The 14856-nt window shown below is 38.1% G+C and overlaps 1 protein-coding gene across 8 annotated transcripts in view; it reads right to left on the reverse strand.

Annotated features, from left to right (window-relative positions):
* Window positions 1-14856, reverse strand: part of il1rapl1a (interleukin 1 receptor accessory protein-like 1a) — a 191069-nt gene that overhangs the window by 51786 nt on the left and 124427 nt on the right. For all 8 annotated transcript variants that reach the window (XR_012358352.1, XR_012358353.1, XM_055214892.2 and 5 more), the window contains 3 exons: window positions 13113-13398; window positions 7313-7499; window positions 7025-7178 (listed from right to left, as the gene is read on the reverse strand). Coding sequence is in view for 6 of the 8 variants with exons in the window: in XM_055214892.2 (XP_055070867.1) it covers window positions 7025-7178; window positions 7313-7499; window positions 13113-13398 (627 nt within the window). In the remaining 2 variants the exon portion in view is untranslated. The remainder of the gene's footprint in view (window positions 1-7024; window positions 7179-7312; window positions 7500-13112; window positions 13399-14856) is intronic.

The following is a 14856-nucleotide window of genomic DNA, read 5'->3' on the forward strand; positions in this document are numbered from 1 at the left end:
ATGACATGATTTCACAACTTTTCATTGGCCATTTAGATATGTGAAGCATACTGTATACGGAAATGAACCTGGACATTCAATCCGTCGAAAAATCTCAAAATCGGCAAAATGGACATATGTTGTATATTTGTTGATATATATATATATATAGATATATATATATAGATATAGATATAGATAGATAGATAGATAGATAGATATGTTACAGCTAAGTTTTTTTTACAAAAAAGAACCCCAAAGTCAAATGTAGCATCTATTTAGATATGGATAAATGATCCAATGTGATGCAAAAGAGTGGAGGCGGGGACTAATTAGCATATTCATATCTATGGTCCAAGCTGTGCAATTGAGTAGAGGCGGGGATACATTTGCATATTCACAGATCCGCATATACTAAATTAGGTAATGGTGTAGAGTTGCATTCAAGCTGTTTTAAAGCATGAAGAAATTCCTGTCACAGGAAAAACTTTTACATATGCCACTATGATGCTCAAATATGAGTTTTAAGTGTTAAAATTATTGACTACAGGGGGACTTTAAGTTGTCACACTCTCACTTAGAAGCATCTGTAATGAATCCTTAATTAAATATGATTACATAACTCTCCAAAGAGTGGGATACATACATATGCGCACACACCGACACTCACACACAAAACACACGCACACTTATCTTGTCCTGATTAGACCTGACAGATGCATGGTGTAAAGAGCATGTGTAAAGTATGTGAGATCACAGCCCCATGTGTACCATGGGGGATTTAAAGACCACAGGGGCTCCAATCAACATGAAGATCAACGGATAAACACAAACAAAACACATTCTTACCCGCGTATCTACTTGTAACCACTAAATACCTACCCTGCCACTCAGCACCGAATCCCTGCCAGTCCACAGTGCGCGTAATCTCTTCTGTCAACGGGTGACTGGATTGAATCTGAGCATCTGCCCTCCCCTGATTGTTGCCATGGAGATTTAGTGAGAAGGGCACAGGTGGGTACAGGTGGGAGAGGTGTAGAATGGTTGGCACTGTCCCCGGAACACTCCAGTGAAAGTCCCTTCCGGGCACACGCGCTTACACTGCTCCAAACCTGCCGTTGGCATGGACACCACGCATGTGTCCATGGAAACCACATTGTCTGTACTAAAATAGCAATAGGAAACGCAAGCTACTTTTGGAAACTGTTTGCCAGCAAGAACTACTTCAACGAGACCGCATTAACACACAGCTCCATAGCCAGCAGCTAAAAACCTAACAAATGGATTTTTTGGGTCCCGTCAGTATTAATTTAAAAAATAACCCAAAGGAAAATGTTATTGCTCAGTGGTTCCTCCTTCAGAACTCAGGAGATTTGGAAGCCTTAGTTCCTTATACACAAATGAAACAATTCTTGACACAATATAAATGTTAACTGCTGGTAAATAAATTGGCATTAACTCAAATAATTTGGTGAAAAAGAATTGGATGAAAATAGTTCATGTTTCAATTGAAATCCCAGAGCAATTCTGGTCATTCTGAGCTTTATTTTTTGACAATGTCTGATCTTTTCTGGAACTCCAAGAGGAGATACATGTTAGATTCTTTAAAGAGACACTCCACATTTTAAAAAAATATTCTCATTTTCTAGCTCCCCTAGAGTTAAACATTTGATTTTTACAGTTTTGAAATCCATTCAGCCGATCTCTGGGTCTGACGGTACCACTTTTAGCATAGCTTAGCACAATCCATTGAATCTGATTAGACCATTAGCATCACACTAAAACACCAACCAAAGAGTTTCGATATTTTTCCTATTTAAAATTTGACTTTTCTGTAGTTACATCATGTACTAAGACTGACAGAAAATCTAGGAATAATAGTCTCATTCTGGCGTAAAAATCAAGGACTTTGCTGGTGTTACATGGCTGCAGGAGGCGCAATGATATTACGCAGCCCCTGAAAATAGTCCCCTGCTATTGACAGTTACTAAGGGGCCTATTTTCGGCTGCTGCGTAATATTATTACCAAGATAAGAGTATCGTTCCTAGCCATATCTGCATAGAAAATCACAACTTTTAATTTTCTGTCAGTCTTAGTACACAATGTAACTACAGAAGAGTCAAGTTTTAAATAGGAAAAATATCGACACTCTTTGGATAATTTAGAGCGCGATGCTAAATGGTCTAATCAGATTCAATGGATTGTGCTAAGCTATGCTAAAAGTGGTACCGCCAGACCCGGAGATCATATGAATTAATTCCAAAACTGTAAAAATCAAATGTTTCACTCTAGGGGAGCTGGAAAATGAGTATACTTTCAAAAAAAAGTGGAGTGTCCCTTTAAGTCAGAAAAAATGTGTGAAGCAGATGCAAGCAAAAAGCTCAATTTGCTCTCTGTTTAATCTCAACGCTGCCTAGAAGAAACAATTGAGATAACAAAGCGATCTCATTCTTGATTTCTTCCTAAGGGAAATTACGGTAGTTTTAAAGACAGTGCCACTCTTTCAGAAACATTCAATCTGCGGAGACATGATACCAACTACAACATTCAAAAACAGCATTTTACATGACCTGTGGTTAACAAGACGTGCAAAAAAGGCCCAGAGAAAAATTAAATAGTAATGAATAACCCAGATAATGAATAATTCCATTTAGTGGAAGTTTTTTGATAAACTTAGTAATGTGAGATTCATGCTTCATTTAGAAAATGTCAAAATAAAAATCTTATTTGTAACATACATAGAGAATTTCATTGTTAAGAAACCACATTTCCCTCACAAACCATTGATTTCAGAGACATTTTCCCCACAGTGTGTGATGGCCTCGAATATAATGAAGTGATATTAAAAAAGACGATATTTTCCATTAAGTGATCCTTCTTAGGAAAAAAATCTGATGCTTGCATTCATTACTGAGTACCTCAACCATTTCTAACGATATATTCTCTGTTGCCATTACTCCTATTAAACCCATCTATAGCTATTTATTGTTTATTCCATCTTTGCAGCACAATATCTATGTTTCTGAATTTAAGCAAAACCTGATCACTGAATGACTGTGAGGGCACCAGACAGGTCAGGGGTGTCTGCAAGACACCCAAATCGATGAGAAACGTTGTGCCTGCGGCCCGTAGATAAATACCAGCACATAGCCCTGCTCTGAAAAGCAACTATTCAGCTGCCAGAACCACTTCTTTGTCCCATTAATATCACAATCCGTTCTATCACCGATATCTTGAGTTTACACCCGACTACACACACATGCACTCGCACAGAAAGTCCATCTTCAGCATTGCACCTCGATCATCTTTACTCTGTTTGTGTGTACGCAATGCGCACGATTACCTGTTTAGGCACACATTTTGGACCTCTGCCTCGACAGAAGATGTACAATGGATCTGATTCACATCATCGGCCGGGTATTTTTGTAGGTCAGCTTCACGCTTTAGATTTTCCGACATGCACGCACGCACCCGAGCACAAAAAACTGGCTGCTCCAATCTTTGTTGTCGAAAACCATGTCTGCAGTAATAGACTGTCTGTAAGCACTCAAAAACAAGAAAATGATTCTGTGTTTTTCCGCTAACTTCCTCCCTCAGGCGTACAGGCGGTTCCACCAGATAACCCGCCGCAGAGATGTACCGTCGAGGCAGGTTTTTGTAGCAATTATAGAGACGTATGACCGTAACCGGCTCAAAACAAATTGAGGTGTGCTGTTATGATTCTGCTATAAGTCTCTAAACATGAAACGTCTGTTTCCATGGGTGTGGGTTAAATTGAGCCATGGACTAAATTGTGCTGTTAATGGTGGTTTTTCCATTGAGAATCATTTGCGGTCCTGGACTACAACTTCAATCCAGGAAATCGTCCCAGAGAGCGTAATGCAGTCCTAAAATAGGCTTTAAATGAGTGCTGGAAGAGCACTGCAGAATGTTTAAATAGGTTTCAACAAAATGAGGGTTCAGGAATGAAAAAAGAACGACGTTTGACCTCATTTCAACTGTATGTGTTGTATTATTGACCTACCATCAAGACAGAAGGGGTCAAGCACACAAGGGGGCAATAAAAATTTGTTTAAACACAGACAGAGATGTTTAAGCGTAAAAATATTGACTTTTCCACTGACAGCTTTGCATTGTGTCTGTATAAATGTCATTCTCTATCTCTTTCTCAATCTCTGTGTGTGTATGTGTGGAAAAAAAGCAGTAATGGAGGTCAAATGTGTGCAGTGACTTGTGCAAATACAGTATGAGCTATTGTGCTCATGGGAAGGCAAGTTTAGATTCTGATCCCATTCTCACACTCTTGATCCACTTTACTTTCTCTCTCGACAAGAAAGGCCAAAAGCCCATGAATTAAAACATGAAAATGTTTTAAAATGTGTGAAAGTGCATGGTTGTGCTATAATAAAGCCCTTCAACACTGCATTTACCAGTATAATGACCCTCACGGGGCACTTTAAAGTGAACTCTGTTTATTTTATGAACTTTATGTTAAAGCTGCCATGTTGTCCGTGGCACTGGAAACAACTGGATAAGTAATTAAATTTTACTATCTATAGAAAAATGTGGAAGTGCTTGCCTGCACAAACTTGTCGTCACAGTACTCGGATAAATGGATATAAAGGGTGTCGCACACCGGACGTAGCAAACATTTAAAAACATTTTCTATGAATGTACGCACACCGGCGGGTCTGACAGTGGCTGTCGGCTGTGACTCTGCCTGTACGCTGCCCAAATCCTTGTCATGCCACAGAGCACATGGTTAAATATTAAATAACATATTTGTCCCAAGTCTTTAGCGATTAACATTGGTTGCTAACGTATATTTTGCCCTTTGAAGTAGACACTATCTGACTAAGCTTGCGCTATTAAATGTGCACGTCCGGTGTATGATACCTCCGAGTTGTCCTAAATGCGACGCTACGTGCCGTGTCGCTTCTCGTCCGGTGTGCTACCCCCTTATACTACATACAAACCAAATGTCTATGCCGCATTATGCTACGTACACAACAAACGCGGCCTATCGCGTTATTCACTCTAAATTACTTGCGGGATTTAACTTCGTGTCATGCGAATTTTCCGTTTGAGTTTCGCTTGAGTTCCTGTTTTCGCGGTAAACGCGCCGCCCATATTGGGTCATCCGCATCGCTCCACACGAGGATGTATCTGATCAGGTCTTTGCATTGACTTTGTATGTAATCTACCTGCGCAAATCGTTAAACTTGAGTTTGGTGTGTATGCCCCATTATGCTACATACACACCAAAGCGGGCCATCGCGTTACTCGCTCTAGATTATTCGCAGGATTTAACTTAGTGTCATGCGAATTTTTCACTCAAATTCAATATTTTCAACCTGGGCAAAGACGGGTTTGAGGCGAATAGTGCGTGTTTTTGTGGTAAACGCTCCCCCATATCGCGTCATTCGCATCGCTCCACACGAAGGCGCGTCTGAGTGTTTCTTTGTATTGAGTTTGTATGTAATCTACTCGCGCAGATCAATGAACTTGCGTTTGGTGTGTATGCCCCATTATGCAACGTACACACCAAACGCGAGCCATCGCGCTACCCGCTCTAGATTACTCGCAGGATTTAACTTAGTGTCATGCGAATTTTTCGCTCAAGTTCAATATTTTCAACTTAGGCGAAGACGGGTTTGAGGCAAATAGCGCGTGTTTTTCGCAGTAAACGCGCCGCCCATATAGCGTCATTCGCATCGCTTCACGCGAGGACGCGTCTGATCGCATTTTTGCATTGACTTTGTATGTAATCCACTCGCGCAAATCGTTGAACTCATGTCTGATGTAAACACACAGTTAAGGTTCATCTTCGTAATGTTTCCATGATCCAAGTTTGCCCAGAAAAATAATTCCACATAGCATATGTGTGCTTCAATAGATGCAAGAAATTTGACCTTTTGTGCAAATAAGTTACAAGGTCAATGCCACGAATCTAAAGCAAGAGCTAACATGAAATAACAGTGAGCAATAGTTTTACAACATTGATTAATTTTGCTTACATTTACACTCATCAACACATCTTAATTTCTACTTATAAAACGGCTAGTTCCAATCCTTGATTCTGATTGGTCAATAAGTGTGCTTTATTCACGATAAAACACTGCTATGACCGCTTCACCCAACGGTTCTATTTAATATCACTGCGCCCTTAGCAACACTCTTAGCAACACATAAACATATAATGAGACAAAGTCTGAGAACAGTTTGTTGTTTTTATTTGAGCTTTCATGTTGTTGTTCGCAGTCAGGGACTATTTTTTCTAGCGGAAGGAATGCTTTTATTGATTTAACTTCATGAAAGTTGCACTAATATTTTTTTACTTTAATATTGTGTGGTAACCGTTTTATAAAAGCAATAAGGTACTCGAGACAAGTGCTGTATCGTACAGCACAGCCTCTCGTACCTTATTGCTTACATACACCACAGTATACTTAAAGGGACAATATAGACAGGATTTACCCCCGTCTAGTGGTTAAATTGTATTTTGCATTCAAACGAACAGTGCTCTCTAGCGCCTCGCTTTTCCAAATGCGTGTCGCAACTACGGTAGCCGTTATGTACTCACTGATCTCCTAGTCCGTTTCAGCTAGTTCACGTGTTCTGAATGAAAGCGCATTGTGGAAACGCGTTGGTAGGCTAGTGATATTTGTCCCTCTCTGCTATTATAGTTTATCAATACGGCGGAACGACATGGAAACCTCCTTGGACTTATCCGTTCAATGTAAGTAAAGAGAAGAAATTTTAAGCTTACAAAGAAAAGTCAGATCACTGGCAGAGGTCATTTGACACCAATGAGGACATTGATTTTGATTAATAAAACACTTAAAACCCTACTTACTGTCCCTTTAACATAAACCTTAATAAAGAAAAAGTTTTTTATGATACCTAATCCATCAATATTGTTAAAAAAATAATCAATATGCCAATTTCTTTGTTTAAATGTCCTTAAAGGTTACAAAGTCCAACAGCAACAAACATTACACAAGGTGCTCACACAAATCACACAGACCCCATGCTGTACATTACCTGTGACGCTCAGATACGTTGTCCGTCGCACCTGAAACCCTCCAAAAACCAGCTCACAGGTGTAATTGCCGATGTCATCATCCATCACTTCCTGTATGGACAGCATGTCTGAGGTCTGTAACACACTGGTCCTCCAATGCTGCACATTGCACTCCTGCACCCCAGAGAGCGAGTGAGCGAGCGAGCGAAAGAGAAAGTGCACAGACAGAGATGCATTACATTGAACATAAGCACCATCTCAGGCTTATGTATCGTTATAATGAAAACACACCATATCTCTTACTGTACCTTGTACCACGTTATCTGTGGTTTCTCTCCAGGCTGAATATAATCCTGGATATCAGGGCAGGAGATGTCTTTACTTTTGCCCAGTTCTGCTTTCTCGCTGTAGCGCAGTTTTGAGTTATAACATCCTGCTGTGTCATTATCAGCAACCAACAGAGTCATCGACACCTTCATACAAAATGTGGAATTCCTGTAACATAAACACAGAGTATATACGTGCTGTGTGTAATCATATAAACACTTACTGACTTACTGTTTGAAAGACACACATTTGTTATCTCACAACCAAAAGAATAAAAAACACATTTTATAAGAATAAGATGTGACTTCGTTTATTTTACTTTGAAAGACAGAATTATGAAAAGCAGACTAAAATCGGGGCTAAAAATAACTGGAACTTAATGGCACATGGAGAGGAAATTAATTGTAAAAGTTTAAAGGGGTCATGTCATTCATTTTTTATCACTTTAGCTTCCCTCAGGTCCACTTACAATGCAAGTCAAGTGTTTTGTGTATGCAAAACATATTTTAGTTTATTTTTCATTTTTTTTTAAAGGTACAGTGTGTAAATTTTAGCGGCATCCAGTGGTTAGGTTGTGAATTACAACCAACGGCAGAAAAACATGCAATTGACGGAGATAACTTAGTAAAAAAAGTTTGTCCGTTTAGGGCTTCTGTAGAAACATGGCAGCACAAAATGGCGACTTCCACGAAAAGGTAATTAAAAACGCCTCATTTTAAGATAATAAAAATATAACGGTTTATTATAAAAAGGTATTTTACACCCCTGATAATAGAGTTTTGCATATTATTTAGCATTTCTGTCAAAAGATCCTTCTAAAAATTACACATTGCGCCTTTAAATCTGTTAAAAATATTAAAAAACTGTAATACTGCAGCCATGCAAGTCAACACACTCCTCCACATCGATGTGTGTATTTTCATTAAAAGTGTGCGGTGTTTGTTTATTCCATTGGCTTTGAGTTTAATAGTTGCTGATATGATTTGTTGAAATTTGACCTTTTCAATGTAATGACCTCACACCTCCTGCCGTGTTACCATGGATACAGAGTGCTTTGGGCGGCAACCTGCAATGCACTTGACTTTTGTAAAATGCAGAAACAAAATTTTGCCCAAAAACACTCGGCCTCTCTAGGCCCTATTAACTGTATGACAAAGGTTTTAAATGTTTGAGTACTTTTGCGCTATTTCAAACAGCACATTCTCTGTGTCAGCACAATCTTGTTTTGTCATTTCACAAACCTAAAAAGATACTAAAAATATATCTGTTTTCCTCTACCAGCATGTTGCTAGAATCTATTGTTTATGGTTTAATCAGCTCAAAGCAACAACAACAACAATTTCCTGTTGCTAACTGGTTTCATAATAAACAGATTGTAATACTCGAGTTTGCTTTGCTTTCCTCTGTTTTCACAGAAAAGATCTTTACAATGCAGTATTACAGTATCCAATAACTCAAATGCAATCTCATAAGTGATAGATCTGAAATGCTCCAAAGTCAATAACTCACATGAAGAGTAACAAAAGCCTCACAAATGATTCTTGGGGCTTATCGTTTGGCTGGTTAGCTTCATCATGCTTCCATTGACAATGATTTAAAAGTTGCTGTATATTCTGAATAAATGTTTTGCATAATATAAAAATGCTTTATAATAGCAGACTTGATTTTGGAGGACTCTCAACAGTGGAGACACCTGCTTTTGGAGGACTCTTAACAGCGTGAAATAGACTTTCCCTGTCTTTTGCAAAGACATCTAATAAAGATGAATCAGTCACATGACCTTTATTGCTCAGGTGAGGAAACTGAATGCCCATAAAAGTAAAATTAGCAGGATCCATGTCATGTTCTTCTGGGGATGTATGAACCAGCTGAGTAAATGAAACTGAGATAAATGAGAGAATGCTAATGGCCGACTCTCTCCAGATATTGCATTATATCTCCTTCACTGATTCCAGTAGCATAAGTAGTTCAAATTTAGCATGGTGCAAAGGTAATAAATCAAAAAAGAAACATGTAAAAATACACAGTGCACACAACAAAATTATTATTTTTTTTTAATTAGATTTATATTTTATTGTTTGAATACACACTTTAAAATAAAGGTGCAACAAAAGGTCACAGTGATGCCATTAAAGAACAATTTCTGCTCCCACAAAGGTTCTTAAAAATATATTTTTTTACCATTTTATAGTCTGTAGAAAAAAAATTCACTACAAACAACCTTTTGTGAAAACTAAGCATTTTTATAGAACCATATAGACGGTTTCAGCAGTAACAACATAAACAAATGGCTTCTGTGGAACAAACGTAACGTCTGGTAAACTTCCACAAAGAATCAATAACAATAGAATCCTTTTAGAGTAGTTTATTTTTGATAAATAGCAAAATAAATAACAAGTAGATTACCTTAGTTCACATTATATCTAAAGTATATAAAAACTGAGCTAACGTTACTGTGCCAAACCTCTTTCACATAGCGGTAATCCATAATCGCTGTCTCCCCTCGTCTTTAAAGGGGGGGCGGGTTCAACGCTATTTCACGCATTCTGACACAGTTTAAGAGTTGGTTTTCTCATGCTAAACAAATGCAAAATGTCAAAAAAGCAGTTAGGCATATTACAGAGTATTTCTGTGCTGAATGCACTTTGCCAGGGTTCGTACAATTTTCAAAATGTTTTTCTTTTGAATATGGGTCCAGCTGACGTCAATCAGCAGAAGTGTAAGAACCGAGGACGCTAGGCATCACTTCACGCGACAGCTTTGTTTTTATCAAGACTCAACAATGGCATGGAAGAAGAAGTGTGTTTTTGGATGTAAGGAGAAGAAAGCCAGCATTATGGAAACAATGGATATATTTTGCTTATCCGGGGTAGCAGCAGAGTTTGCGTGTGTGTGTTTGTTTAACGCTGGATTTCATTGAAATGTTCCAACCGGGTCCATGAGTTGCATCCGGTAAGTAAGACTTCTGTGTTATGTTGGAAATAGGCTTATAAGTGCATATTATATAAACGACACAAAAATGTAATGAATCATAAGTTATCCAGTGTTGTTTAAAGTGTTGCATGACCTGTGACTCGCTCCTCCCCCTCGTAACTCGTTTTTAACCGTTATCGGAAAGAATCAGTAAAGCTGATCTGCCTTTAATAAATCTTATAAAACTAAGACTCTTCGGAGATATGAAGAATGTAATACTACTCTAGGTACTCCAAAGTAATATACGCAGAAACTAAAACATTTGTTATTTTCGAAAAGGTATTTGTTCCAAAGTTGAGTTTAGCCACTAGCCAGTCCATTAAGATGCGTAACCGTGACAACGCACGTGCATCCGATGAAAGCATCTATAGCCAAAAATGGTTCTTCTATGGTATAGTAGCTTTAATTTTAAGAGTGTATTAGAAATCAATGTTATTATATTGGCATCTCAGCATGTATTATATGTTCATCAAATACCTTTGCTTCACATCCGCTTAATCCCGGCCTCACGCCATTCAGAAATACTGCGTTGATGTCAGAATCTGCTAAATGTCTTATCGATTTGTTAGTGAAATCTGCTAAGCGCCATCCCGACTTTGTGTACTTGTCCTCTACGTGCACAAAAGATTAACTCTTTCCCCACCAAAAATACCTATATTAAAGAGTTTATAGGCAGAGAAAAAAAAATAGATAAGATGAAAATTTTTTCTTCCTGTTTTGTTTATTTGAAAGCAGAAGGTCTGTTCTTTCATTTGATATATTTGTATGTTTATATATTTTTAGAAGAAACTTTTCCTGAAAGGCATTTTGTGTAACTTTTGTGAAAATCACAAAAATGCTTGCGGGCAACTTTTCATAAAAAGCCTGGCGGGGAATGAGTTAATAAGATGAATGACGATGTGCACAACAACCATAGATCACATTAAAACTTGTGTCTCTTAAGTACTTGGACCTGAATACAACCAGTATGTGGAAGTCACATGAACCACAGCGCCCCCTAATATGCAGTTTAATTTCTTAAATTTAACGTTCCGACTTTCGTTATTTGCAATGTTTCTAGTTGGATCTTTGGATATTTTGCAATTGTTTACTATGTCTAGAGATTTGGATTTTCTTTAAAAATTGAGTTTTTTGTCAAATAAACTTGCATGCACTTACAGGATTTTGGAGCTAAAGCAAGTCAAATTTGTAAAAAAAAATGACTCAAGTGACATTTGTGAAAATAAACCATTTCAATTACTGACTTATAACTTTTTTATTGCCATTAAAATGAAATAACTGATAATTTACAAAAAAAACATGTCAGATGCACTTACAGGATTCTCCATCTGAACTCCTCATGTATATATAAATATAAAGATCCTCTGGGGTCAATGTGTTAGCATGAGAAGCTTGCTGTCGGGAGAACAAGCACCCGTCTCCCGAGTGCCTCTCAGGGAAATTATTAGATGTTGATGGCTTACGTTTCTTTCCCGTCACAGAAAACCACCACAGGTTTATCAATGCCATTAAAGTATTATTTTGTTTTGTTTGTTGATCACGAAGTACAAAGTAGATGAGAAAAAATAGGACTCCATGTACTCAGCGCGCCGCCATGTTTGTTTACATTGCGTGAATGGTGCGCTGTAGGATTTATTGCGTTTTGTAAAAAAGGGGGAGTGGCGTTAATCGCATTTTGGGAAAAAAGGGAGAAAAGATGACAGAATAACACGGCGGATATTGGATTTTGCGTAAAATTAAGAATTTACTTTTAACTACTGACCTGATATAATACTGATTTTGGCAGTAACTCATTTTTTTCAAAAATGGCGTTTATCGCGTTTTGGAACCAAACTCTTCATATATATCTCCATCAAAGCAATATGATAAAAAATACAGTGCATTCTTACTCAGCTTCTGAAATATATCCTGGAAACATGTGATTTTGCTTTTAAATTTGCCTAAAATAATTTATCTGCGTTGGAATCTTAGAGGGTTCAGACATTTCTGTCTGTACCACACCTATTAGCTCTTAAAATGCTAGGTAAGCAGCTTACCAGAGTTTAGAAAAGTTCAGCTTGCTAGAGCTCATGTCTCATTTTGCTTCTGTACTTGGTTTATAGTGTTCAAGATGTCAAAAAAAGAAATAAAAAACCGTGCATGCAGAAACTCTGTATTTGTCCTGAGGGAATGCTACGAATTAAGGCAGGAGAGTATTTAAAATTCACATCTTTTCCTTTCACCTGTCTTTCGTTCTGTCTGTCTTTAAAGCAAACGCACACACAAACGCGCACAGTGAGAGTGACATTATGTGATGCAAAAGTGAATTTGATGAGTAGATTATGTGCTTTGACCTCAAGTTGGTTGGAACCTGAGCAAATGAGGACCCTGGAGAGTTTCTTGACTGTTTAATATGTGTGACAGTGGCCTGCGGCATTATAGGAGAGTGCCGGGGTGTCAGTACTTGATTGATGGATGACAGAACGCTTCACTGTCCTCTGCCGTCTCTTACTGATTTCATTTCCAGTTTTACTGTCCCTAAGAAGACTTGGATGCAAGCACACACTCACTGTATATACATGAAGCTGCAAACACACACGCTATGATTCTTCTCAGCTTGCCATTGTTCTTGAAGGCTTTTGAAAGACAATCAAAAAAGACCAAAGGAAGAAGTTAACCACGTTTTGTAATCCAGCTAATGTCCGAAAGGCATAGCGTGTGCTTGTGCCTCTCTGTGGATTTGCATATCTAAACATGCAAGTGTTCCTGCATGCATGCTTGTGTGTGTGTGTGTGTGTGTGTGTGTGTGTGTGTGTGTCGCTCTCTTACCTCAAAACGCACGAGTAAAGACCAGCGTCCTGCAGCTCGGCTGGTCGAAACCATATGGCGTCTTCCTCTTTGCTCATGCGTACCCCATCAAATGAGATGGGTTCTTCGAAGTCACCATGACCCAACCCAGAACTCCGGTACCACATGAGACTTAATCCAATGCTCTGTGCCTGGGTGTAGTTGGCTCTGATATAACCATAAAACAGAGCACACTTTATCCGCACCGGCTCCCCGTGCAACACCCGGTATTTGAGATAGTCCACGGACCAATCAGTGCAGCCGTCCACTGCAGACAGACAAGAACACAGAAATATTAGTTCCTTTATTTAAAAAAATAAAAATAATTCCTGGTAAATGACATCACTGTCTCATTGATATGCCTCATTTAATCCATAAAAATCCAACCCTTTCAGCTCTCATCAGATCCAGTAGGTTCAGTAAACAATCTTTAATTTACCCCTGTGTAGCATAAAGCTTTATAAGTAAACACACACATATGCCGCTGTGATAAAAAGCAAATTCCAATCTATTGAAATGCAGATTTCTCCGCAGAAAATCTCATAATTATTGAGATGTTAAGTCAACATGAGTCACAGCTCAATTTAAGGCATGGTTGCTATAGAGAAGTTAACCCATGCAACTAATTATACACTAACTAATTATGTTTCATTGTTGTAATTAACTGCTGTGCTTTAAAATGTTTGAATATGCAAGTACTGTACTGTGTGTGTTGGAGATCATTGTGCGCGTGTGCACGTGTGTGTGTACTCAAGAATTGACATGAGCTTGTAATAAAAGCAGTTAATTGCTTTTTGAAACTCGGGAGATGAATAATATCTAGTGATTAAAATCTGATGGGATGGTCAAATAATATGTTATAATGAGGAACAAACCCTAAATGCACCCCCCCTGCAAATTTAATATAATATGAATGATGTGAACAAAAGCAATATTTTATTTAGCCCATCATTTGACATGGCACTTTTGACCTTTAGGTGATCATGAAATAATATTTCAAAGAAAAAGGCTTCCTTTAGCTGTACTGTAAAGCATTGCTTATGTTATGGGTTCGATTCCCAGGGAACACACACACAAACTGATAAAAGTGTTCGTACACATTTTTACCAATAGATTTCCATGACTTTCAAGGCAAAAATCATGACCCAGAAAATTCCATGTATACATAATAAAGAATAAAAATCCAATGAAAATTTGCATTTTGCTTTGGATGAAAGTATCTGCTAAATGCCCAAATGTTAATGTACCACACCTAAACGAAATACAATGACAGGCCATTTATTTTTTTTACATGAACCAGTAAGATTGTTACCAGTGAGTAGGTTTACATACCTACGGTAAATAAATGGGAGGAAATAGTATTAATACATAAAATGAATAAAATATCCAGTAACACTGACATCACCAAAAGTCACAGATAAGAAAACGCCACTCGACATTGAGGGCATAGAACAATTAGTTTTCACCATTAGCCAAATTTTGCCAATACAAAGGCTACAGGGCCACTGACCACAATGTTTGCTCTGCTATTCTTCTTGTTTTTTTAACAAAGAAAAAAACTGGATGCAAGTCATTTCCACACTGAATATCGGACGCACATGTGGTGACGCGATATGCGTCTGGTCCGACCTTTACTTCCGGTTTCAGTTTTTTAATGGTCTGACTATTTGCTGAACTGAACTCTTGAACAAATACCTTGTCGAAAAATAACAAATGTTTTGGTTTC

The sequence above is a fragment of the Misgurnus anguillicaudatus genome, chromosome 17 (assembly GCF_027580225.2).
Source record: "Misgurnus anguillicaudatus chromosome 17, ASM2758022v2, whole genome shotgun sequence".
Classification (NCBI taxonomy): Eukaryota; Metazoa; Chordata; class Actinopteri; order Cypriniformes; family Cobitidae; genus Misgurnus; species Misgurnus anguillicaudatus.